The sequence below is a fragment of the Cyrtonyx montezumae genome, unplaced genomic scaffold (assembly GCF_038088225.1).
Source record: "Cyrtonyx montezumae isolate F1298 unplaced genomic scaffold, pur_monq_1.0 scaffold_10, whole genome shotgun sequence".
Classification (NCBI taxonomy): Eukaryota; Metazoa; Chordata; class Aves; order Galliformes; family Odontophoridae; genus Cyrtonyx; species Cyrtonyx montezumae.
Window position 1 is genome coordinate 58,555,078 of NW_027071826.1, and position 23,366 is coordinate 58,578,443.

The 23,366-nt window shown below is 44.9% G+C and overlaps 1 protein-coding gene across 1 annotated transcript; it reads left to right on the forward strand.

Moving 5' to 3' along the window:
• The first annotated feature begins 1,330 nt into the window (after nt 1-1,330).
• On the forward strand, nt 1,331-19,598 carry RMDN3 (regulator of microtubule dynamics 3). Its single transcript, XM_065755579.1, has 12 exons — nt 1,331-1,508; nt 1,768-1,951; nt 2,598-2,744; nt 5,429-5,696; nt 6,906-7,008; nt 8,158-8,218; nt 14,112-14,187; nt 14,907-14,984; nt 15,630-15,728; nt 16,513-16,566; nt 17,794-17,874; nt 19,276-19,598. Exons 1-12 carry the CDS (start codon nt 1,331-1,333, stop codon nt 19,327-19,329), a joined length of 1,383 nt encoding a protein of 460 aa, XP_065611651.1. The 3' UTR covers nt 19,330-19,598.
• Nucleotides 19,599-23,366: the final 3,768 nt, after the last annotated feature.

The following is a 23,366-nucleotide window of genomic DNA, read 5'->3' on the forward strand; positions in this document are numbered from 1 at the left end:
GCACAGGGATCCGCAGGGTTTTCTCCTCCTCAGCCCAGCCCCTTCCCAGTGGCTGCCACACGGGGAAGCTGTGCCCACAGGTAACACTCCTCGCACTTGGGTGTCAGAACGTCCACCTAGGAATGCAGCAGCTGTGCTGGTTCGGCTACAGGAGGCAGTCAGCTGTGTTGCACCAGGCTGGGGTTAGGTAAGGCATGGCAGCTCGTGCTCAGGGCAGCTTTGCCTGAGCCTCTCTTCCCCAGCAGGGCTGGCTGGTAGATCCCCCTGGGCTGCTGCTGTTTGCTGACCTGACGGAGGAGTCTCATGTCACAGCCCACAGCCTCCAGCACCGACTGTGAGCTGCCAGTCCTAGCAGTGCCAGCCCAGAGGATGCTATCCACTGGTTTCACTGAACCTGAGGCCAGGAGGTCCATCCCTGCCAGCCAGGCAGCGTCAGGATCATTGCGCAGTTCCCTGCTGCCTGAGGACAGGAACTTGCTGAGCGAGCCTGGGACTCAGCGGGGGACAAACTGCCCACGTTTACGTGAGGATCAGGCTATCTCTGTGCAGCTCTTAGGATGCTGTGGGAGCAGGCGAACAGTAGCCCCACGTGCTGAGAGCAACTCTCACGCATCCACTAGACAGTAAAAAAGGAGTAGAAGAGTAGCAAAGGAGCGCTTCTGGCTGATGTCAAACTCCAGACTTAACTCGTTGGCGTGGTTTTTCTGCTAAAGCTTTGTTATTTGAAGGAGTCTTAGCATTATGCTTTCAGTTGTGTAGCTTTCCTGAAAGTTTGGAGAGCGCTTCTGGTTGTGCTGATGTAGTTTTGAGGACTGTGTCTTACAGAGGCTGGATTTTGTGGAAGGTTTTATTCAGCTCACGAACGAGCTGAGCTTGGAGACTTCCATTGGGTGATCTGATGGCCCTCTCTGCAGTGCAGGTGAGGGAGCAGTGGCACAGGCTGCCCACAGAGGTGGCGGAGTCTCCTTCTCCGGAGGTGTTAAGAGCCACCTGGACGCCTACCTGTGCAGCCTGGGCTAGGGAGCTGCTTCGGCAGGGGGGTCGGACTCTTAACGATCTCTAGAGGTCCCTTCCAACCCTTGCAATTCTGTGATTCTGTGCTTACGGTCCTCCAGGGCGTCCCCAGCAGCTGCGTGCAGAATGCATCCCAGGCAGTGGGGAACAAGCCGGGCACAAAGCTGCTCCCTGCTGCGAGGTCAGGATTCGACTCCCCACAGACAGCCAAGCACCCCCCACGGCCCTCACTTGGCCCGGCCCGGCCCAAGGGCAATAACAAAGAAGCGGGTCGCGAAGCGATGACGCGCTCCGTGACGTCGGCAGGGCGGGCAGCATGGCGCGGCCCGGGCCCGGCCGCCCGGCGCTGGGGCTGCCGTTGGGCGTGACGGCGGCTGCGGGGCTGGGCCTCGGCCTGGGCCTGCTGTGGGCATGGCGGCGGCGGTGGGGCGGCGGCGGGGGAGCGGCGGGACTCGGGGACGGCGACGCGCAGGCTGTGGGGCGGCGGGGCCGGGGTAAGGCCGCAGGGTGGGCCCTCCGGTTCCTTCCCGGGTGGAAGAGCGGCCGCTGTCGAGGCGCGGAGGTCTGAGGTAGTTGGGGTTGGAGGTCTGGGGTTGGAAAAGTAGCGTGAGCGGGTTGAAACTGGAAACGACTCCTCCTGCAGCCTTAGGAGGAGTGAGGAGCACTTAGGCAGAGTGCTCTGCCAGGAGCGACTCGTTTTCTTTTTCAGTCGTGCATCTAATAAACCCTTTATTCTGTCTTGTTTTCTTAAAGCCGTGCCCGGAATGCCAGTTCCCGTCGAGGCAGGAGTTTGTGCTGTGTTAACACGCAGCGAGCAGGTGGATGTGCTGGCCCGCCTGGACGTGGTGCTGACAAACATCTCAGAGCTGAGGAAGGAAGTGGAGGAGCTACGAAACGGCCTTCAGCACCTCGCTGCAGATATCGTGGGTGAAGTCAGGTGAGCATCTGCCTTTCTTGTTTTGTCATCTTTTGTCTGCTGTTGTACTTTTATGTTTTACAGCCCAGGAAAACACCACGAGCAGTTAAGTGTCTGTTAAACGAAGAGTGGAAAACGTGTCTTTTTATTTTCTGCTGCCGTTACATCTGTACAGCGAGGTTATGGTGAAACATTGCTGGGTCCTGCGCTTCGGTCACGTCAGCCTCATTCATTGCTATGGGCTTGGGGCAGATTTGCTGGAAAGCTGCACAGAGGAAATGGATCTGGGGATATTAGTCACCAGCTGGCTGACTGGTGACTAGTAGCGTGCCCGGATAGCTAAGGAAGGCAATGGTATCCTGGCTTGTATCAGAAATAGTGCATTCAGCAGGAGCAGGAGGTGTTCGTCCCTCTGCACTCAGCTCTGGTGTGGCCACATCTTGAGCACTGAGTTCAGTTTTGGGCTCTTCACTACAAGGAAGACATCAAGGCCCTGGAGCGTTTCCGGACTTGCTTTTTATTGTATGTTAACGATAAGTTTGTATAAGCAAGAGCAAATCACTTTGTGAATTCTTTGGGGATAGAACAAATAGGAGAACAATGTCTGGAGAGCGGTATGGAAGTGGGATAGCGTGATATCTCTTCTTCTTTTTTGCCTTTTTCACAGGTCCCACTTGGAAGAAGCCCAGAGAGTAACACGGCGAAGGCGGTTCCCATTCCATAGAGAAAGAAGTGATTCCACAGGGTCCAGTTCAATTTATTTCACAGCTAACTCAGGATCAACCAACACTGATGATGGAGAAAGTGAAGGCGGGTGAGCCAAACGCTGTGTTAATGGCAGCTTTTGTAGGCATTGGTATCCAGACTTTCTGACTAAATGCTTCTGTGCCTTAATCAGATGAATGTCGTAATTTTTTGGGTCAGTCATTCAGAATTTGGGCATGCAGTGCTGTTTTGAGCTGACGCTTTGTAATGAGAGCACAAAGCTGCCATTGCTGTGGCAGCCTCCTAGAACAACAGGACGTGGATCTGTGGGGAAACGGGCTTTGTTGCTTCCATTAAAATGTTGCATAACTGTCTCAGTCAGTGGAATTTTAGAGGCAGGAAAAAGCTGATGAGGTCTCCTTCAGGTTCTGTGCTTCTTTCACCCACAGTGAGCTCTGAGTGTTGATAAAAAAGCACAATTTGGACTAAGTGATTCATGACTGTGTGACATTTAAGAAGGCTATGTAAGAAGTTTTAAAAAGACAGGGCCTGTGCTAGCTGGTACGCGTGTTCAGTCATCAGGTTTCCAATGGATGTTTTGTAAAGCACACTGAAAAGGAGAATGTTTTGCAACAAATACCTGTCCTGAGTGGCACCTGACCATCAGAAAGTTCTGAGTTATGCTAAGGGCCAGGGGGGATCCTGAGGTTTGCTCAGGGTTTCTTTCACCTTGGAGGACCTGAAGAGAAGTGCGGAGCAGTGTGTGTATTTTCCTGTAGAACCTCACTGCTGTATGGGGTCATTGCTATCACATTGCTTTGTGATGGCTGGAGGAGTTTTCACTTGTTTTAAGTGTAAGTAGGTGTAATGTTTGTGGAGAATCAGTGGATAAGCTCTCATCTGATTTAATTAAAAAAAAGAAGAAGTTTAAATAGTGTACCATGTCACTCTGGCCCAGTTTGCTGTGTGTAAACAGGTGTCGTATCAGTCTGTTCAGCAGTGTTGTCTTCTACGGATGCAACTAGTAAACTTCTCACTTCTTGGCAAACAAACTAAGCTTTTCAGCAGCCACTAGGAGGAAGAACGAGACTGCTCTCAGCAGATACATTTCAGCCATGTATTAATTTCTGATAGTTACATTATGCTAATGAGATTCAGAGGCGGGATGGGGGGTATGTCATGTTTCAGCTTTATTTTATGAGCCACATGGACGTAAGCATGTCCTCTGATTCCATGCACAATTGGCAAAAATCATTACACGTTTTCATGAGCCTCAGGGTCTTGGGCTGCTACAGAACTTAATTTCTGCCTATTGTTTTGGCAGTGCTTTGGTCTTTGGGGCTACTTTGCTTTTGTGTGCTTTTTAGTTGCAGATAATACGTTCTCATTTTCCATCGGTATATGTTCCAGCCAGAGGCCCCAACTTAGAAAACCAGATGAGGGTTGGAGGTAGTGATAAGTGAGTGTTTTTCTTTACTCTCGACCAGAGAGGGAAACGTTTTAGCAAAAGGGATAGTTCTTGGAAACCTGAGGTTTAGATAGCCAAATGTGTTTTGTTGTCTGCGTGTGGCTAAATGAAATGAGTGTCGCTGCTTTCATTAGATACAGACCCTGCTCACATATCTCTGTCTCCAGACAAAGGCAGCTTCACACACAGAGCTCAGGGCTCTGTGTTGGAGAGCAGTGAAAAATTCAGCCAGGACAAAGGGAGTAGAGCTGTATTACTCATTACCTCAGGCTGTGATGGCTTTTAATTCTAAACAAACGTGGTTTGGGCACAGTTTATTTGAGTAATGACTTCATACGTCCCTTAGAATTAAGTATCAATGGGATTTGAAGTATCCTGCTTTGGAAGACAGCTTTCTATCTGAGTACAGAAGTGGAAATGTCTTAAATTCCTGGCTAACTTGGGCTTATTCTTGGAAGTACTCACAGACAAATGTGAAGGGAGGGGAAATAATTTTAAAGAAGCTTCTATATCTATTAAATTGTGTGAAGCTGTGTTCTTACACCCGGGCCTAGTTCTGTAAGCAGACACCTTCCTGCAGTGGTATCAGTCAATATGTAATGCTGTTTTAGATGTGCCCATGTGTGATCTGGAGGAGCTCAATTTTAGCCACTCTCAGAGTCTTTGCTCTAAACTTTATGCTGTACTGCTTGACTCATTTAGCAGCTATTTGTTGTTCACAGGATGCCCTTCTGTGGCTCATCTGCCATCTCCTTGCTTGGCTTCTGCTCAAGTGAAATAGTTTGGGTCCCTCCCCTCCTATTTTGCACTGTTTCACGCGTCAGCGTGAGCAAGCTGGTTCATACTTAGCACTCAGACAACATGGTGAACATGCCAGACATTGCCAAAACATCCATCGTGTGTGCAATTCCTTGGGATGGGCAAAAAACCTCAGACTATATTTTCTACACGGATGAGTGCATTGTATCTTTTGTTGCAATTCTCTTGTGTCACTCACACGTTGAACTGAACTGTTAGATCTGAGGTTTTTGTCTGTTTAACTTTCTATGAAGAGACCTAAGATAAAATGATGCAGCAAATACGTGGGCACTTGTGACTGAGCTCTGCTTAAATCTGGGTGGCTTGCTTTCTTTCTGCAGCTTTTTGTGGCTGCGTTACGTGAGAAATAACAGACGGTGTCACTTGGGAGATGCAAACTGCACAGTTCTCTGGGCTGCACTAAGATAGGTTACTCTATTAGGAAGGGTTTTTTGTGTGTGCCATACGTGTCCTAGCATGGCATCTCCTCTGATTAATTTTCCAGTACGTGTTTTCTTTTCTGTCAGGTACACCACAGCCAATGCTGAGTCTGATTACGACCGAGAATCTGAGAAGGAAAGTGAAGAAGGGGAGGATGAATTGAGCTGTGAAACAGTGAGAACAGCAAGAAGGGATTCCCTGGATCTTGTCAACGAGGATGAAACGCATTTAATCCTCGATTCCTTGCTGGATGAAGGGCTGGGCCAGTTGCTGCAGCAGGCAGACCGCTTGCATGATGGAGACGAGCAGGAGAAGAGAGAGGGATTCCAGCTGCTGCTGAATAATAAACTGGCGGTAAAAGTTGCCTTCTTATATCTTCCAGCAGTAGTTTCTGATTTAGCTAAGTAGCTGGGAAAGAGGAAGTTGCCTTTCTTAGCATTCCTACGCAATGGATGGGCCAGTTTCCAGTTGCCCCCATTCTCAGGGGCAGCTTGGGACAGGATGAAGGTCAAAACTGCTCAGGCTGCGGCAGCAGACAGCTCCAGTCTCTGTCTGACCTGGAGCTCCTCATCTCCTCTTGTCATCTCTTTCCCTGAGAGAAAGCACTGTGTGTGTGTGTGTGTGAAAGGACAGCATACAGTAAGCTCAGCAAACTGGCTGAGAACATTGATAGCACTGGGTTTTGTCACCTCAAAGCTTGCATGGTGATGCACCCAGCACTGAAGTGTCCCTTGCTGTGGTGTGGCTGCTCTTGTGGTCAACTGCAGCCAGTTCAGACACGCCTGTGCCTGGCGCTATCACCCTCCGCTGGTGTCCTCTTGAGGTAGAAAAGGCAACTTGTTAGGTTACCAGACTTTTAAAAAGCAAAACTTGTATTACTTCCTTATGTCCAGGAGTAATAGAGAAGTCATAAAACCATTTGGGGTGAGTTCTCATTCCAAGGAAATTCTGTTTCCTTCCCGTCAGTCGTAAAGAGCAGGCTCATCAGCTCCTCACATTGTTTTATATGCTTCCTGTGTTTACAGTGCTGTTGTAAAATAAATCAGACTGTTAGGTGGTTGTGTTTCTAAGGGGTTTAGTTGTTGTTTTTGTTTTTCACGTAAATCAGCATTTGTCAGAACACAGCAGTTCCAAAATCAGTGGTGTACCTATAGTGCTGCGTCTGGTTCAAGAGCTGAATGTTGGAATGCCGACTGAAACGCGGAAACAGCACCAGTCCATTTGTGGTTTTAATTAATTGAGGAGGTTTGAGGTTGTTTCTTTTTTCCAGTGCTTTGAGGATAGTGGAGACTGCTTAAAGAAGAATTGCCTCCATGTGACCTTCAGACTGGAGGAGCTCTCTGCTGGAAGGCAGCACTCATTAGACCTGATCCTTCAATTATAAATTTGGCCACTGTTTGCTATTTTGTGGGTCTGCTTCAGTTCTCGTATCTAGGACTTCTGAGGTTTCAAAAAAGTGTACAACTGCCAGCACGTGCCCCCATTTGATTTTTCCTTTTCATTATTGGTGGCAGAATGGATGGTTTATGTGGCTGATGTATCTCATTTCTCTTTTTGCTGCAGTACGCAGACCAGGGAGACTTCCTTTGGCGCCTGGCCCGAGCACATAGTGACATGTATGATATCACAGAAGACACGGATGAGAAGAAATCGTACGCATCTGATGGTAAGGAATTGCGTGTTCAAGGCAGGGGAAGGGGCACTCAAATGTGAGTTAAAATTTTGCTTGCTGAAAGGCAGTGTAAGTAGACCAAGGACTAGGTGACAGTTGTTTTGCCAAGCCTGTCTCATGCATAACTGGTCCGATAGTAAGTTTATGCTGTAATCCATTTATTTTTTTGTTGCTGACACATTAATCTTAGTATTCGTATTTCTTAGGTGCTTTTTTGCTACTATTTTTTTGAGACTGCGGGCTCTTGAAGGGGAGGGTTAAAGTGGGGCAAACAAGATCGAAAGCTGCGAGGTGAATCAGAACAAAATTCCTGTTTTCTCTTCACGTTGAGAAAGATATTTTCATTACATAGGAACGTACTTCCAAACGGGGTGAAACCGTGTTGACAGGTCAACGTGGTTTGCTAGTGCTTAAAATCAGTATTGCTGCAAGAGTGTATGGGAACTGCTGAATCACGGCCTGAACCACTGATGGGTCACCGGGGGTGAGCACCCAGTCAGCCATGGGGGCACAGGTGGAGGTGATATACCTGTGTGATGGGAAGGGGTAGAGCCTGGCTCCACCTCTCCCAGACCCCATTTAAGGGCTGACCACCACCAGGGAAGGATCTCTTCTCGGAGATCCCTCCTGTGTGGAGTCCCCTGCGAGCCTTGTCATCCTGAAGGTGAGCCATCTTCTCTTTTGTATTATTTGCATCCCATCTATATAGAACTCCCAAAATATACTATCATCTATACTATTTTGTTGTGAAGTACCGTCCTTGGGAGTTATTTACCCCACAAAGAGCGTGACACTGTGTGGTGGTTTCACACCTGGAGCTAAGCTCTGCTGTGTTGCACTCCCTCTCTCCTTCCTCAACGGAACAGAGGGAAGAAGTAGGATGACAAAAAAAACCTGTGAGATGAGATAAGGATAGGGAGATCACAAATGATTGTAATTGGTTGCCTGTTGCTAATAGAATAGAGCAGTGAGAACTCCAAGCAAACTGATACTGCTTACCCCCATCCACCTCCTATGTCCTTAAAGTGGTGCAGGGGAACAGGAACGGGTTTGGCAGCAGCATGTTTTTGAGCCAGATATTATAACACTAACAAATACATAACTTTGGAGGAGTTGAAAAGTGACTGAATTTCTTATTTGCAGGGAAAGAGGAACTGGAGATTGCCTTTCAGAAATGGGATCGAAGTGCTGAGTGTCATCAGTGGTATGTAACTCTTAAGTTTTGTTTTTAGGAAACACGGGGGACTGCTGGGAGCTGACCCGCATTTAAAAACACTGGGAAAAAAACAAACAAAGCTCATCTGCATCTACACTGACGTTATTAGATGTTAAAAAGCCATTTTTAACAGCTTTGGTTAATTGTCACAAGTAATGTCTTGATAGACAGCAGGTTCTGCTGCTGTCATAAATTTTGTTTTGTCCTGCTGGTGCCACTTTTAATTATGAATTTCACTGTGACAAAAATGGCCAGGAAAATTGTTGAATAAAAGGAACCAGGTGGAATAATGAAGTTCTCTGACAGTATAAAGGCTTCTGTCCATCTCTAGCCATCAAGGCAAACTGGTGGTGGTGGTAGTGAAGGATGCCCTTCAATGTAGGCTTGAAGGAATGTAATGGGCTTTAGATGAATTAATACAGTTAGCTCTATTAAATTTAGCTCCAGTGTAAATTTTCAGCAGTCTAAAACTGCCTTGTCTATGGTCTGCTTATAGGCTCGGTGCAGTTGTTCTGTGAAGGTGAAATGAATAAAAATTTGCTTTAGAAGCTTTCCAGGGAATGGTGAAATTTGTCTTTCAGAAGGTGGAGGGCGAATTCCTTAGCAGTCTGGGCCTCACATCTGTGCTGTGGTGGGATGCTGCGAGCCTCTTGGCACAGAAACTCCATCAGCACCACTTGGTTTTTGAGCAGACCCTGGGAAAACGCATCTGTGAGCATCCTGGGTGTAGAGGAGCTGCCAGAAAATGATGCACACAGATAAGCTGCAGAGAGCTAGTTCCTGAGTTTGAGCCCTCAGTATGGTGAGGCTTGCTTTTATTTTCTTTGACAAGTCCTCTGTTTCCTTTGTCCCCTTTTCAGCCCCCTGTAGAGTAAGATGTGTATCATTCAAATCCAAGCTCACAGCCAGCTGCACAGCTGCGGGGGCAGCCTTGAGAGTGGTATATTAAATATATGACTTTTCCTTTGTGTATATATAATTAGCTGACTCAGCTTGTCACACGCAAGCTATATAAAGTCATGGAGCTCACAGTATCTGTTAGGGTAAAATCCACAATAATGTGAGGCAACTGCTTCTCCTTTTGCTCTGCTGCTGTCATGGTGCGGAACAAAATGTAGAAAAAAAGAAGATTGTAAATTAGATGGTAAGAGTCTAATTACCATCTAGACTGGCAATGTTCCAGAGCATTAAAAGCAGAGTGACAAGTCTTAGTTTGGCATCAGTAGAGTAGGGTTCGAGGTATTTTAACAGCAAAACCATTTCGTGGTCGTTATCGTGAAGTACTGAGTTTGAACATCCTAGTACAGGAGCATGGGAAAGATTTCAGTAAGTGATAGTAACTTGAAAAGAAACAGAATGACTGAGTGCAGGAAGAGTGCTAGCAGTAAAGTGCTTGCTGATAATTCAGAGCTTGTTTAAAGAGAGTGTTTTGGAGGTTCAGTGTAAATATAGGCTAGTCACTAATAAAAATAAAAGAAGCCTTTAATCGTGGTACTTCTAACATTTCCTTTAGATGTCAGAAGAGACTAGGAAACTACAAGACAGTGTCTTTCGGTGTCCCGTGCAGTAGAATGGCTCAAACTAAAGCTAAGCTAAAACTGATTTTAGAAAGTTACTGAAGAATGTAATTGCACTGAATGACCGTGTAGAAAAAATGGCACAAATGCTGTCAGGTGTGAAGTAATGATCACAGATAAAAAACTTGCCTAATTTTGTATGTACAGTGGGATTGTGGGACCACGTGACCTTTCTTTTGATCCAGCATAACTACTGTCTCATAGCAAAATATTAATATGATACTTAGGCTTCACCAAATGCTGTGGCAGGAAACAAGATTCTAGTGCACGTTTCTTTTCTTTGGAGTAACTCATTGTAGTAAGAGGACAGCTCAGATGAGCTGTGTGGATTTGATGTTCAGTGACCTCAGTCGAAGTGATGATGTTAGGCAAGACCAAGATGCCATCTAGAATGTTTTTGTTGACACTTCTTCACATAACCCCTGTAGCTCTGATAACTCATGATGTTAAAGCCTTTATTATGTTACAAGAGGAGCTGCTGCAAGATGTTTCTCCTACAACTTGTTTTGGCGGACTTGATTTTTAATTTTAGGGATAAAACGACTCACCCAAGATCTGTGCTGAAGAAGAGCACTGCCTAAGGCTATGGCCCTGGTGCTTTTCAGAGGTAGGGTTTGACATCTGGCTATGAGTGCCTACAATCTGTGGGTGATAAGGTTGTTACTGCTAGTATTAGTTCCAGAGGATTAGGTGTTTTGCATAAAATGAGCTTGCCATGCCCACAAAGTCTCCTGAATCTTTGAAGGTCTTTGTTTGGGAAGGAAATGTTATTGGGCTTCAGAAACACAGATCCAAAGGACAGAGTGCAGAACCTGTGTGAGTAAAGCAAGCAGCTTTATTACTGGCAGAAGACTCTACAGTGAAACAGCGTAAGTGCATATGCATGGAAAGGCTTCTTACCTACTGACTGCAGAATATCATGCACGGTGACCCATGGGGATCATTCAAAGGCTAAAATGTTTTAAGCTCGGTATGGCTCCGGAAGTAAAAGCAAGCTTTGCATCTAAATTGGCTTCTAAAACTGTTTTTGCTTCTGGAAGATGCAGGATGGATATCATGGGCTAGGTACATTTTTATTTCATGCATTATCTGGAAGGAAAAATATAGGCTTTTGTTGTATTGTGGAAATGGTATTGAGTCCATCTTTCACATCAGATATACTTTAAGTTCTGAGATTAACACAGACCACAGCTGTTAAATACATATATTGTGTAGAAATGAGTGCGTGTCTGTGGACAGCAGCCAACGTTCAGAATTTATAGATGAAATGATTAGCAAGGGTTTTATTCTTTCTGACTTTTAATCTGACTCCAGATAATGAAAGTTGAGCTCTGACCTAAGGTTTTCATCTCCTTGCTCGTGTGTGATGAAATCTCTCTCTTGATTTACTGGCAGTGCTGTTTGAATAGCACCCAACAGATTCTCAGGCTAGCATTGATATTTTCAGTTCACAGCTAGTGCTGGTTGACTAGCAATATAATCTAGCTCGTTAATTTGTTGGTATCGCAATGTGAAGTTTGTTGAATGTGTACGAAGCAAAATTTGACTTCAGTAAAACGTGGAGGCTTCCGCATCCTCGTGCTGTTGTCAGTGGTCCAGCTTAATTTACTTCTTGTCTTATTCAGAAAGGAGCACCAGCAGACTTAACCAGTGTGTCTTTGAAGCTGTTCAGAGATAAGAGCTTTCTTTGGGTTGGCAAGCCACCCTGGCCGTGAGTCTGTTGGTGCTGGGCTGTGTACTTTGTGTTCAGAGGCCAAAAGTCCTGCTTTCAAATGGGAGTCAGCCAGAGTGCAGTACTGAAAATGAAGTTCCGTCAAAGCTGCGTGTTCTGAGCTTGGGGATTTGAGCAGGAAGAACGGGCGGGCTCTCATCTGATGATGTCTTCTTTCCTGCTGCACAGGGTTTACTTTCTAATGAATGGGGAAATCCTTACGGAGCTGAGACTTCTATGGGAACTTGTGGTTTGACCTTAATGAGTAGTTCTGGTTATTAATTAGTCTAGCAAGACTCATAATACAGGGTTTAAGTAACTGCTGGGACATCGATCCTCGTAGTTACCAAATGTTTACAAGAGATGAAAATCCCCTGCCCAAACTCAGTATTCTTAACCTATACCGTTGTTGTTCCTTGTGCAACTTGGTAGTGCCTCTCGTGACATTTCATCTGAAGACGTTTCACAAAAGGGATTAAAAGAAATATTTCCCATACTGAAGAGCAGGCCAAGCAAAACAAGCAGAAGAGAGAAGAGCAGGAAGCCGTTCTTGTGTTGCAGAGAAGGAGAGGCAGAGAGGTTGAAGACCCCAAGAAATCTCAGTACAGCGGAGTTTTACACGTAGAATCCACCACCGTGCCCTGGATCTTGAGTTGCAAATGGAAGGTTTGTGCCAAGGCTGCTCTTCCTGGGACTGCAATGAAAGACCACCTCATAGAATCATAAAATGTCTTAGGATCGAAGGGATCTCAGCGATCATCTAGTTCCAACCCTCCTGCCGTGGACAAGGCTGCCGCTCACAAGGTCAGGCTGCCCATGGCCCTGTCCCACCTGACCAGGGATGGAGCACGGCTCCTGAACACAGCTTCTCAGGGCTATCTGTTCAATTTCAAGCATCTCTTACCCCTTGATTCATGACAGGTCTGCTGTTTACTGCTTGTTTTACTAACATTTTCAACAGGCTGCATAAAAAAATGAAAATCTGATACTTATTTTTACTTGACAGATGAGTATTGCACCACTTGACGTTGTTACGGTGGTTGCTGGGAGAGGCCAGGCCTTTGTCCTGCTGGATCTATGGGAATGGCCTTGTAAGGCTTGTCCTGAGGAAGGAGGGAGCAGTATAAAGAAAGATTACTCAGAATTTTAGCTCCCACTTGTCAAAGAAGGAGTGTTTTCAGAACTTAATGCTTTGTAGCGTGATCTTAAACCCAACCTAATTCTATTTAATGAACGTATCCGGAAGTCTTAAATAATATGGCTAGAGGAGCCGTATTCAGGTGAGTTCCTATGCATTACAGGCTGCAAGATGTACTGCGTAGGAATATTTCATCTTGTGGCCTAAGAAAATAAGGCTTTATTGGACAGTATTTCTAAAAGTTGGTCGTGTTGTGGTTAGGAATGCTTGGCACAGGCTGATGTTTGTTGTAACACCAGCTCCAAAAGATTGTGAATACACTTCATCATCTGCAAGTGATGGATTATGACAGTGTTGCTGTGAACTCTTTTTTTTTTTCGGCTGGGGGAAAGGGATTGACACAATTAAGACATTAGCCTGGTCATCTTTTCCATTGTCATGAAAAACAAGAGTTAGAAAACTGAACCAGAGTTCTTAAAAATGTACATATATATATAAAAAAAAGAAAATGAGCATGTTAAAGGAAGAGAATTTTACTGACCACACTATGAGTAGGCCGGGGATAATATGTCTTTGTGTTGCAACTTAGGTGCTGAAAGCGTAGCTCAGGCAGGAGTAATGTGGTGTGAAGTCTCCTGTGGGTTTTCCTCGTGGCCTTGGGGGTTCAGAAGTCTTCCAACAAACTCCTGCGTGACCAACTGCTGTGGTTAGCCGTGTCTGGGACCCTTGAGGGTATCATATGAGACAGGAGGCCTGGCAGCACAAGCAGAGCTGCAGATATGGTGAAAGTATTCCCAAAGGGGACGTGCTTGCATCTTCTTTTCTGCTTTATTTTTGATCCTTGGAACCAGTTTCAAGGAAGAGCAGTGTGTGGGAGAGTGTAAATCCATGGGCAGTCAAGCTTCCTTGCTTTCACTGCTTCACAAAATAAGTAATTTTGCTAGGGTCAAGGTTTAGTCTCTTACTAGGGAAAACTAAATTGGCTCGAGCTTGCAGCACTCAAACCATGTTATTTTGTTTCCCAAATGCAGTGGCTGCTCAGGCTGCAAGATGTAGGTAGGTTGTCACAATCTTTTCCCTCAAAGTAGGCATCCAGTGTGCTATGGATTTCTGTTGTGTATGGGAAATGGCTGTGCATCTTAGAGCAAATTAGAGCTTTGTGTGATTCTGGCTCCTGCTGTAGTAGGATTTGCTCTTCAGCACTCTGTATTTTCACACAGTTCATTGCTGAGTGAAGAAATTCAGGGCAATGAGCAAAAAACACTCCTGCTCACTTGCTGGCGTCCTTAGAGCTGTTGTCTTCTCATGCAATAAGTGCTTGCTGCACATATCCCCTCCCTGTAAAAGAGGTGAAGCTTAAACGTGCTCCTATCTTCAGAAGGAAGATACGTGCAGAATGTAGATGTTTATTTTAAAATGCCAATTTAATTTCCTACAAATGTCTCCTCTGTGCAGGTATGCTATTCTCTGCGGGCAGCTGGCCGAACATGAGAGCATCCAGAAGCGCATTCAAGCTGGATATGTTTTTAAGGTGAGTGAAAGGAGCACGCTGGCTTTTGTGTGTGTTGAACAATTCTTCTGTAGTAGGGTGAGTTAGGAAGACAGGCTCCCGCTCTTACTGTAGGAGCTGTAGGTCTCCATGGGACGCTTTTAGGGTGTGGTTTGGGGCGAGGAAGGTGATTCCAGCAAGACGTGTTGGGGCTGAGTGGTTTCACTCTGCGTTTGGGTACACTACTGCCAGAAAAAAAAAAAGGTGAAGAGTAAAAGCCTTGATAGTAAAATATACATATGCGTTTGGACTGAGAACTTCAGATGTGAAATTATTGTATGGTAATAAGACACCAACTTTTCCTGCCTGCTTGCAGCCTCCACTAAGAACCAAATAATGGCTTATCACAGGGAGTTCATCTGCTTCAGGTTCCTTCATTTGCCTTTCAGCCTAAACTAGGGTATTGCAGGGGAAGGGGAATGCACCCGTTGCTAAAGAGGTAGGCTCTTAAAATTAGTAAGCTGGCAGCTGTTTGCGTAACAACGGATTTGGTTATGACAAGGTTGGGAAAAGAAGATTGAATGAAGTAAAAGGCAGCTTCTTTTCTTTTGCATGTAGTATTCTTTTTTTTTTTATCCCTTGGTCGCTGTGATTTTCTTGATCACTGACAGACAGTGGGCTCATCCCTCTTTCCATACATGTTCATCTGCTCTTGGCTTCTAACAAGAATGTAATGCATGTTGGTGTTGATTTTTCCATAGGAGCACGTTGATAAAGCAATTGCACTGAAACCTGAGGACCCAAAGTCTTACTACCTTTTGGGCAGGTGGTGTTACCAGGTAAAAGACTTCAATGTTATTTTTTTTTCCTCTCTGGGATTCAGTTCCTTGTTTTAATGAAAGCTTGGTGGATTAAAAGCTAGGTGGATTGAATCCTTAACCAATGAGCACGCTGTTTAGCTGCTGAGCTCAGGTGCCGTGTCAGAAGGTATCAGCATGGAAATGTCTCAGCTGCTTGAAGAAATAGTTTAAAAGCTTCACATGCGTGGGATCTGGCAGCAAATGCTGTCAGAAACCTCTAGTAATGCGGAAGCTCTTGTTCATGTCTATGCAGCTTATTTGAAGTTTTCTTTCTGAACTGCTGAAAATCGGAGCTCTGAAGGGTTTGGGGCTCCAGCCTTCGTGTTTTAGTCCCTGCAGATGGCGTGGGAGGTGCCATAGCAAAGGATAGGTTAAGAAGTGCACTAGCTGCAGACTAGCTTACTGTTTGCCCTGCTTTACTTGGTAAAAACAAACCACCTTTAAACCTTTAAGTACATCTGGATGTCATCAAGGACATTTTGGGGCTGGCAGGAGCTTCTGCACACAGTACAACCAAGATTTTTGGCCTTCTCCCAGGTGCCTGAGCCAGCTACAAGAAACTGGATCATTCAGTGTCTCAGCACGCGTGCTGGCTTTGATGATTTCATCTTGCTGTCTCTGCAGGTTTCCCATCTGGGATGGCTTGAAAAAAAGACTGCTTCTGCTTTGTTTGAAACCCCTCCTACAGCCACTGTACAGGATGCACTGCAAAACTTCTTAAAGGTACTGACATCTGACGCACAGGGGAAGCACTGACCTGACAGATGCAATCACAAGCACGGAATTGGAGCACTTGTGTTCTGCTCATCACTGTCCAAGTGCTTCATCATCTCTCGTATTTCTTGAAATACATACACCTCTGATGAAATGTTACAGAAACAAATCACCCTATCACTTTATAATTCATAGCTTGGGCCAGCTGTTCTGTGGGGTGTTTTGCTTCTTTTCAATAGAGAAAGAGGCTGGTGATTCTTCTCTGTGTGTTAGAATGGCACGTTGGTTTGAAATAGGAATTGGGATTTTTCTGAGCTTTTAGCTTTGGTCACACCCCTCAACGAGTGCAATTCCCATGTGCTCTGCAGAGTCCATTCCAGCATTCAGCCACAGTTAGCATTTTACAGGGGGAGGGAAGTCATCCCATGAATTGCAGCTCTGGGTTAGTCACAAGCTGAGCTAGGCCTAAAACCAGACAACAGAATTATGAAGGGGAACACTGTCTGCCTTGAGCTCTCGTTGCTTGCTCTGATACTCAAGTTCTGATGTCTTGGTTGCATGCATTGAGAAATTTGAATATAGATGGGACAGAGGGGGCAACAAAGGGTTTGTTTGCTGTGGAACAGGGCTGGCTTTTACTAACCCAGCCAGGCTAGCCTATGAAGAAGTAGTGTATGTATTTGCTTCCTCGTCTAATGAAGAGATGTAAAAATCTGATACAGCTTTCAGACTGTCCTTAGCATATCCTCATGTTTGCTTTTCTCTGCCTGACCCTTTCCCTCTGCTATTCTAGGTCGAGGAGCTAAGCCCGGGATTTTCCAAAGCAGTAAGAGTGTACATTGCCAAGGTAACCCGTTGCTTTATTGAGTACAGTCATATCCTTCTAGGATAAGAAGTATTTGTCTTAAAAAAAAAAATAAATGCGTGTGCATCTTTGGATGGGTTGTGCTACACACACTTAAATTACTCCATGCAGAAGCAAGATCTTGTAAGTTTTATAAGGGCTGATCATCTAGTGTAGGGGCATTAGAACTCGGGAAGGGTTTTGCCTTAGTGTCATCCTGTGGAGCATCCTTGTTTTTGTAGCAGACATAGTTCCAAAGAAAGCAGCAGTGATAACTTGTAAGCAGTAATGGTAATTTGTTAGAGGTGTGATGCCACCACCACCTTGGGTTTCTGTGATGTATTCAGCAAAGCGGATCATGGGGAAAAAGTAAAGTATTAAGTGTGATGGGAATCTTTAAGTTTTCAGAGTTGAAGTAAAAAAAAAACTAGGCTAATAGTTCCTCCCATGTTTGGCAGATGTGACTGAGCTTCAGAAAGACTCTGCGAATCACGGTAGAAGTTAATAGATGTACTTAAATCTATTTGGGTTTGTTGGTTTATTTTTTTTACCTAATCCCAGCGTTGGTCATTTTGGATCACATCCATCATCACAAAATGGTAACAGTTCGGTTTCTGCCTACTTCATTTTCCAGGCTTTTTGAGGCAATTGCAACAATGATTAGCTGCTGCTTTTCAGCAGCCACTTCCTTTTAGCATGCTGATTGTGCAGCCCTCCAGTGCCTCCGTGGCTCTCTAGGCACCAGAGCCCTTTGTGTTACTTAGAGCTGTTATTGTGCTCCTTGAGAAGTTCACAGTGAAAGATGTGAAACCTCAGAGACCTGTGAAGATGAGATGTTCCAGTGCTTGCACTTGGACCTGATTTTCAAAGGCCTGGGGAATTAAAGCTTCATCAGATGATATGCTGTCGGTGTAGAGGTTTTATCGTGAAAGCAGTGTGAGGAATGGTGGCTGTTTAAGTGGAAATCAAAATGAAAATCACAGGGAGACCTTAAAATCTTCTGCCAAAAAGGTCTCCTTGTCCAAAACAGAAGAAAAGAATGAAGAAAGATGTAGTATTTTGTAACTTGGTGATTATCGAGCCTGAAACTCTACTGTGCAAGTGCCTAAGAGAGAAATAATCCTTTTTTATCAGTTGTCAGCTTACGTAGTTGCTGAGTTCATTTCAGCTGCCTGTCTCAATTGTTGCTCCCCCTGTCTAACTCTCCTCACAATGTCATTTTTCCTTCAGTGCTACAAGGACCTGGGGAACAACTCTGCAGCTCTTCTCTGGATGAATCTCGCTTCAGAACTGCCAGTTAACACGAAAGAGGTAGCAGCCTCTGCTGTTTGTCTCACTGACACTGGGGTGGAATTATTTTCCAAGAAAGAAAAGAAGCCAAAACTAATCTCATAACGTATGCATTTGACCCTTCAAATCCTCTATGGTTACGTAAAATCCTCTGCATACCTGCTACCTGGCAGAATTGTCCATGTTAACTTAAGGTCAGGGCTTTCTCTGGCTGTCTGACTTTGCATGTGTGTTCATTAGGTTGATCAACACTGCATTTGCATTGAGGTGTTACTCGCTAAAATTTCAATTTAGGACTTTTGATTCTCAATTTAAGCTCTTGATGAGATGCTCTCAGAGTTAGACCCAAAGAACTGAAGGATGTGGATTGTTTTGCACCCTAGTCAGCTAGTAGTTCCTACCTCCTGCTTTAAATGGAAGCTCAGGGTGCCACGTTGGCTCCTAAGCTCCTCCAAGCTAGGTCAGATCAGGAATCTGTGCGTGCTGCCCAGCATTTGCTTTTTTATTTCTAGGATATTTTTGCTCTTCTGCTGCTTTTAGAAGGTTTCAGAGAGCAGAATGTTCTGTGTTTTAGAAACTGCCCTGTGGTGGTGTTTCCCATCTGGGAGCTCTTTTCCACTTCCTTTTTCCTTTGCACTTTTTCTGTTAAGCTGAAACCACATAAAAGGTGCCGTCGCGTGAGTGCCAGGTGGAAATGAAATAAAAACACAGCAGCTCTTGATACCAGGGCAGCAAGCAGAAAAAAATTCCCTTCTTCCAGAAGGAAATAAGGAAATATCTCAGCTCTGCCGGATGAGGAGCCTCCTTGCCATCAGCTTCTTGGAAATTGCTCCAGACAGAGTTGGAATGGTATACCAGATAAATAGGGGAGATTTTTTTTTCTCTTTGTATATTGGAGGCATAAGGATTAAACCAGGAAAGCACTGAGATTTTCAGGAAGGAGCAGCCAAGAGCTGTGGGCAGCAAAGTCAGGAACAGTTAACTCTCTTCTGATCTGAAATCAGAAGTGGGAGTTCAGTGAGGAAGCCAGTATTTTAGTGGCTTTGGTTGAGTCTTTGCAAATGTTAAAGCTTGTTTCATCCCAAGGAGGCAATCAAATAACTTCCATCACACTGAGAAGGATGAAAAAATAAAGGGCGTTTGGCCAGGGTAGAAAAGTCTTTGAGGGAGCAAAGGTTTGAAATCTGCTGTTCTGGTTTTCAGTTCTTTCAAAAGGAAACGTGAGATAAACTCTGTTATTTGGAGGACTGTAGGAGGCTGTTGAGAGACAAGTATGAAAGGAGAAGCGTTGGGAGAAGAAACGTAAGGCGAGGGTATGCTTAAAACCTAGCATGGGGTTGGAGAAGAAAAGGGAAATTTATCTTTTTTAATCATATCAAATTAAATTAGCCTGTGTATTAAAGCCTTCTATTGCATTTCCAGGATTCAGAAACTGAGAGAGAACTTGAGGAGATGCGATCGCTCTGGGAAGAATAAGAGTAGAAGAGCTCATTCCACTTGACACTGCACTGACAGCAGAATTCCATTGAAAGGGGTTTCATGATCCTGACAATAATCCAGAGGAGCTCCCAGGAAGACACGCTCATCAGCACTTGCAGGAAAACACCTCGGTGGGATTTAATGAGATGAAATGTTGTGTTCTTTCCCTACTGAGAGCCCAGCATATCTTTGCTTTTAAAATTCCAAAAAAGAAAAAAAAGAAAAGCCAAATAGCTAAAAAATCAACCAGACATGAACATGTAGGAGTGTATGTGTGTGATACCTGAATTTTAGGTCTGCTTGCTGATGAACTTCCTGGGGAAGTCCTCAGTAGATATTTTTCTGTCATTCAGCTGTTTTCTCTTTCCCCTTCTGAAACACTCATTGAATCAGTTGGAATAAGACCTTCTGCTGAGGGGAAGGTGGGAGTTGGTGGGCACTGTGAGACTGATTCTTAGCACCCTAATGCACTGCAGGCTGTGGGAGTTCGTTTCCCTTGGCCTATTTGAATGGGCACTGACACGGTGGCACGAGGGAAGGCCACTACAATATGAGGATGACACTGTGAGTTGTCAGTCCTTCCTTGCTGTGAGAAAACTGATGGTGATGTCTGGAATGCAGCCCTGTTGGTCCTGTCAGTTATACCTAAGCTACCTTCCTGATTTTCTGTTGAGGAGAAAACAGCACTACTGACTACTTCAGGACTTTCTCCTAGTGACATCACTCACATGAGAGTGTAAACTTGGTGTGTCCCTGCAAACTATGCAGCGATAACAGCTTAGCAGTTGTTTATCAGTACAACGCTGGTTACAGGAACAGGAATATTGTGGCAGAGCTGACACTTTGCTGTATATTCCACCAGTTCTTGTTGACCAATGCACTGGCACTGAGATTACAGAGTTGGCAGCTGACAGCTTCTGGGTACCAAACAGAGAAAGCGAACTTTGCTGTATGCTGACAAAAAGAGTGAGGCAAAACCTACTCTCAGAAGTTTCCCAAAGAACCGAGCGAGGCTTGATTTATATCTCTGCACATTTCTGCCTTTCCCCCTCCATGTTGCTTCCATAAAGCAGACTCAAGCTCACAGATATCTCAGTTCATACATTTGACTTTTTAGCTGTTTTAATTTTTGTCCAAACAGGACTGCCTGCAATTTTGATGCTGAGCTCATCTTAGGAGATCCTGGCAAGGGTGCAGTTAGCTTTATATGCTTGAGACTATACCTATGATTCTTACAAATGGCGGAACTGAATTCTAACAGGCTGAACTGATCACTTTTCCAACAGGTACCAAAAAGTCCACAGCTTTTCTTACTTTCAGGCCTGTTGTCTTACTTTCACCTGTTGTCTGACTCTTCAAAATGATAAACTTACGGAGGTGGCTTTGAATTACGTATTTTCTGGAGGTAGTTTACATGCTGTGTTTTCAAAGATGCAATTTCCCCTCATTTTTTCGTTCTTTCTTTCCTAGTGTTTGTGCCCATACAGCAAGCAGCTGTGAGCTTGAGGGGAAAAATGCTGCTCAGGGTGCTGTGCTCTGGGTTAAGTTTGAGTGTTTGACACGGATGTATCCCATGTACGTTCACTGGGGTGATGGTGTAGATCCCCTTAGCTTTAAAAGGGTCATGGTGGAGGAAAGAGTCCAGCTCCTTGTCGGGGTGCCTTGTGGATAGAAGGACATCTTCAGATGGTAGAGGAAGGGTGCTGGGAAAACAAAGCTTTGGGTTACAGACTAAACAAAGCCTGTTGGGAGACAAACGACGAAGTCCTCTTTTTCTTACTAGCTGAAGTAGTTTTCTTCGGGGGAACAGTGTTTGGAGTAATTGTGTTCTGGCTGTGAGCAGGACCTTTAGTATCTTTGCAGAAAAAGAACCTGTTTCTGCCGAGGAAAAGGCAGTAATTTAATTACGTGAATTCTTCCCAGTTGGTGTTAATTGCTGGATGATTTCACATGGATACAACCTTTCAGCTCTTGTTTGTTCTTCAATTTTGGCCTTTGCATGAACAGTTCAAGCTTCCCAGCTTTGGTTTTGGGTTTTCTAAAGATAATAGACTTTACTTTGGGCTTAGAAACTGGGATCCGGCCGCTCACTTCCATCTATGTTTTGTACATGTGGTCTTCAGCCTTTCTTGGAGAGCCTGAAGTGTAGAGGAGGTCTGTTCTGGTTTTCGTATGGGGAAGTTTTCCTTTGTAGGCTCTGCTCCTGCCTGAAGAGCTGGGGTGGTTGTTGTTTGGCATTACGTTTCTGCAGCCTGCTCTACCAGCTGAACCCGGATTCGTGCATCGAAACCCGTGACGAAATGTGGTGCTGGCGTTTGCAGAGCCTTTTAAGCGGAGATAAAAACTGCTTTCTGCTGTTCTCCGTGTGCTCTCCAGGAAGCTATGCCACAAAAATCGAGTGAGCCTTTGTTTTTCCTTTTCCCTGGCTTGTTACAAATGGGACTAATTAACATAATTTAATTTTAATAACGTAGGGGATAAGTGAGGGCTGTGTAACTGAGATGCTTCTCACTCAGCAATGCTTGGGATTTTTTATTTATTTGGGCTTTTTTTCATAATAACAAGACATACAGTCTTCTGTTAAGCTCTTGTTGTGTTGCATGTTGGCAGGGCTGGCAGTGAGGGGATCTCTTCCTCCTGCCTGCGAGGGTGTGGCACTCCAGTAGCTTTCAGACAACACAGAAGTCAAGGCTGCTTTAATTTTGCACATACTCTGCAGTTTAATCCCTAAATACAATGTGAATATCTCAAACATGCCTGCACTGTACACTCCCAGAAATTAGGTTTTTGTAGTCAAAGACTTTGGATGTTCTTCCAGACTTACCACAGGATAACAGAGAACAATTTCTTGAGCTAGCCTGACTTTGAAAACACAACTCCCAGCAGCTCAGCTGTGATACTGAAGAATAGCTGAAGCTGTTGAACTAATTTATCCTCCCTGTGCTGGTCTGTTTGAGATAAGGTATTTGTAATTGAGGAGAAGGCAATCCTGCTTAAAGTTTCCTGCATCACTGTTGCTTTTTGTGTTGGTATGTAGACAGGTGAAGAAACCCAACAGACAGGAGAATGACTTCTGAGCATCATGGTGTCTGTATGCATGGTGGCGTGCCAGATGCACCAGAATGCATCTAGTAGGGAGGTACCGTGTAAAATCACTGTTTATATATCACTGTTTACATGTTTACATGTTTATAATAACATGGGTTATGCCTGTAGCACATTTTGTACATAAATACCATGACTACTGCTTATGTTTCTAAATTGTACCAAAGTAATACAGCCACACGTTGTGGTGAGCAGTGTATTCCGGGTGAAGTTGTTTTTCAATAAATGGGAGTGATCAGTTGTGACCCTGGGTATAAGGATTCTGTACTCCAGTTTCGTGATGCAGAGGCCATCTCCATCTGCAGAGGCCATCTCCATCTGCTTGTGACAGAAGTCATAAACAAGGGACTTGCAGGCTTGGTGTTACTTCTGAGTCTTTTAGGCTTCCTGACAACCTTTGATTCATTGTGTTCCAAATTATTTTGCAGAGAGAGTGGATGATAGCACCAGCTGTACTGCAGCATTCCTTAAAATTCACTGAACTGAGGAGTGCTGATAACCGTAGTTGCACTAAGGAGCAGGTGGGGAAGTTTGGGCTGGCCAATGGAGTAGGTAAGAGTGATTTGGCTGTGTTAACTTACTTGCACATTGGTCACGTACCATCCCTGGGAGAAGGATGTTGGAGCTGCGTGCAGTCAGGAGCAGGGAAGAAGTCCTCTCCCAGAATGCAGCAGATAGAACCGTAGAATCATTAAGGTTGTAAAAGATCTCTCAGATCCTCTAGTCCAGCTGTCATCCCATCACCACCGTGCCCACTAACCACGTCCCCGAGTGCTACACCTACACATTTCAAGACAGCTTTGTCTTTCCGTGGTACAGAATTAGGACTGCATTCAGCGTGTAATTTCTCTGTAATTTCTTTCCTTTTATTTCCTTCTTAAAATGAAATTGTAGCATCTTCTAGTGCACCAAGCCACAGAGCCCTTGGC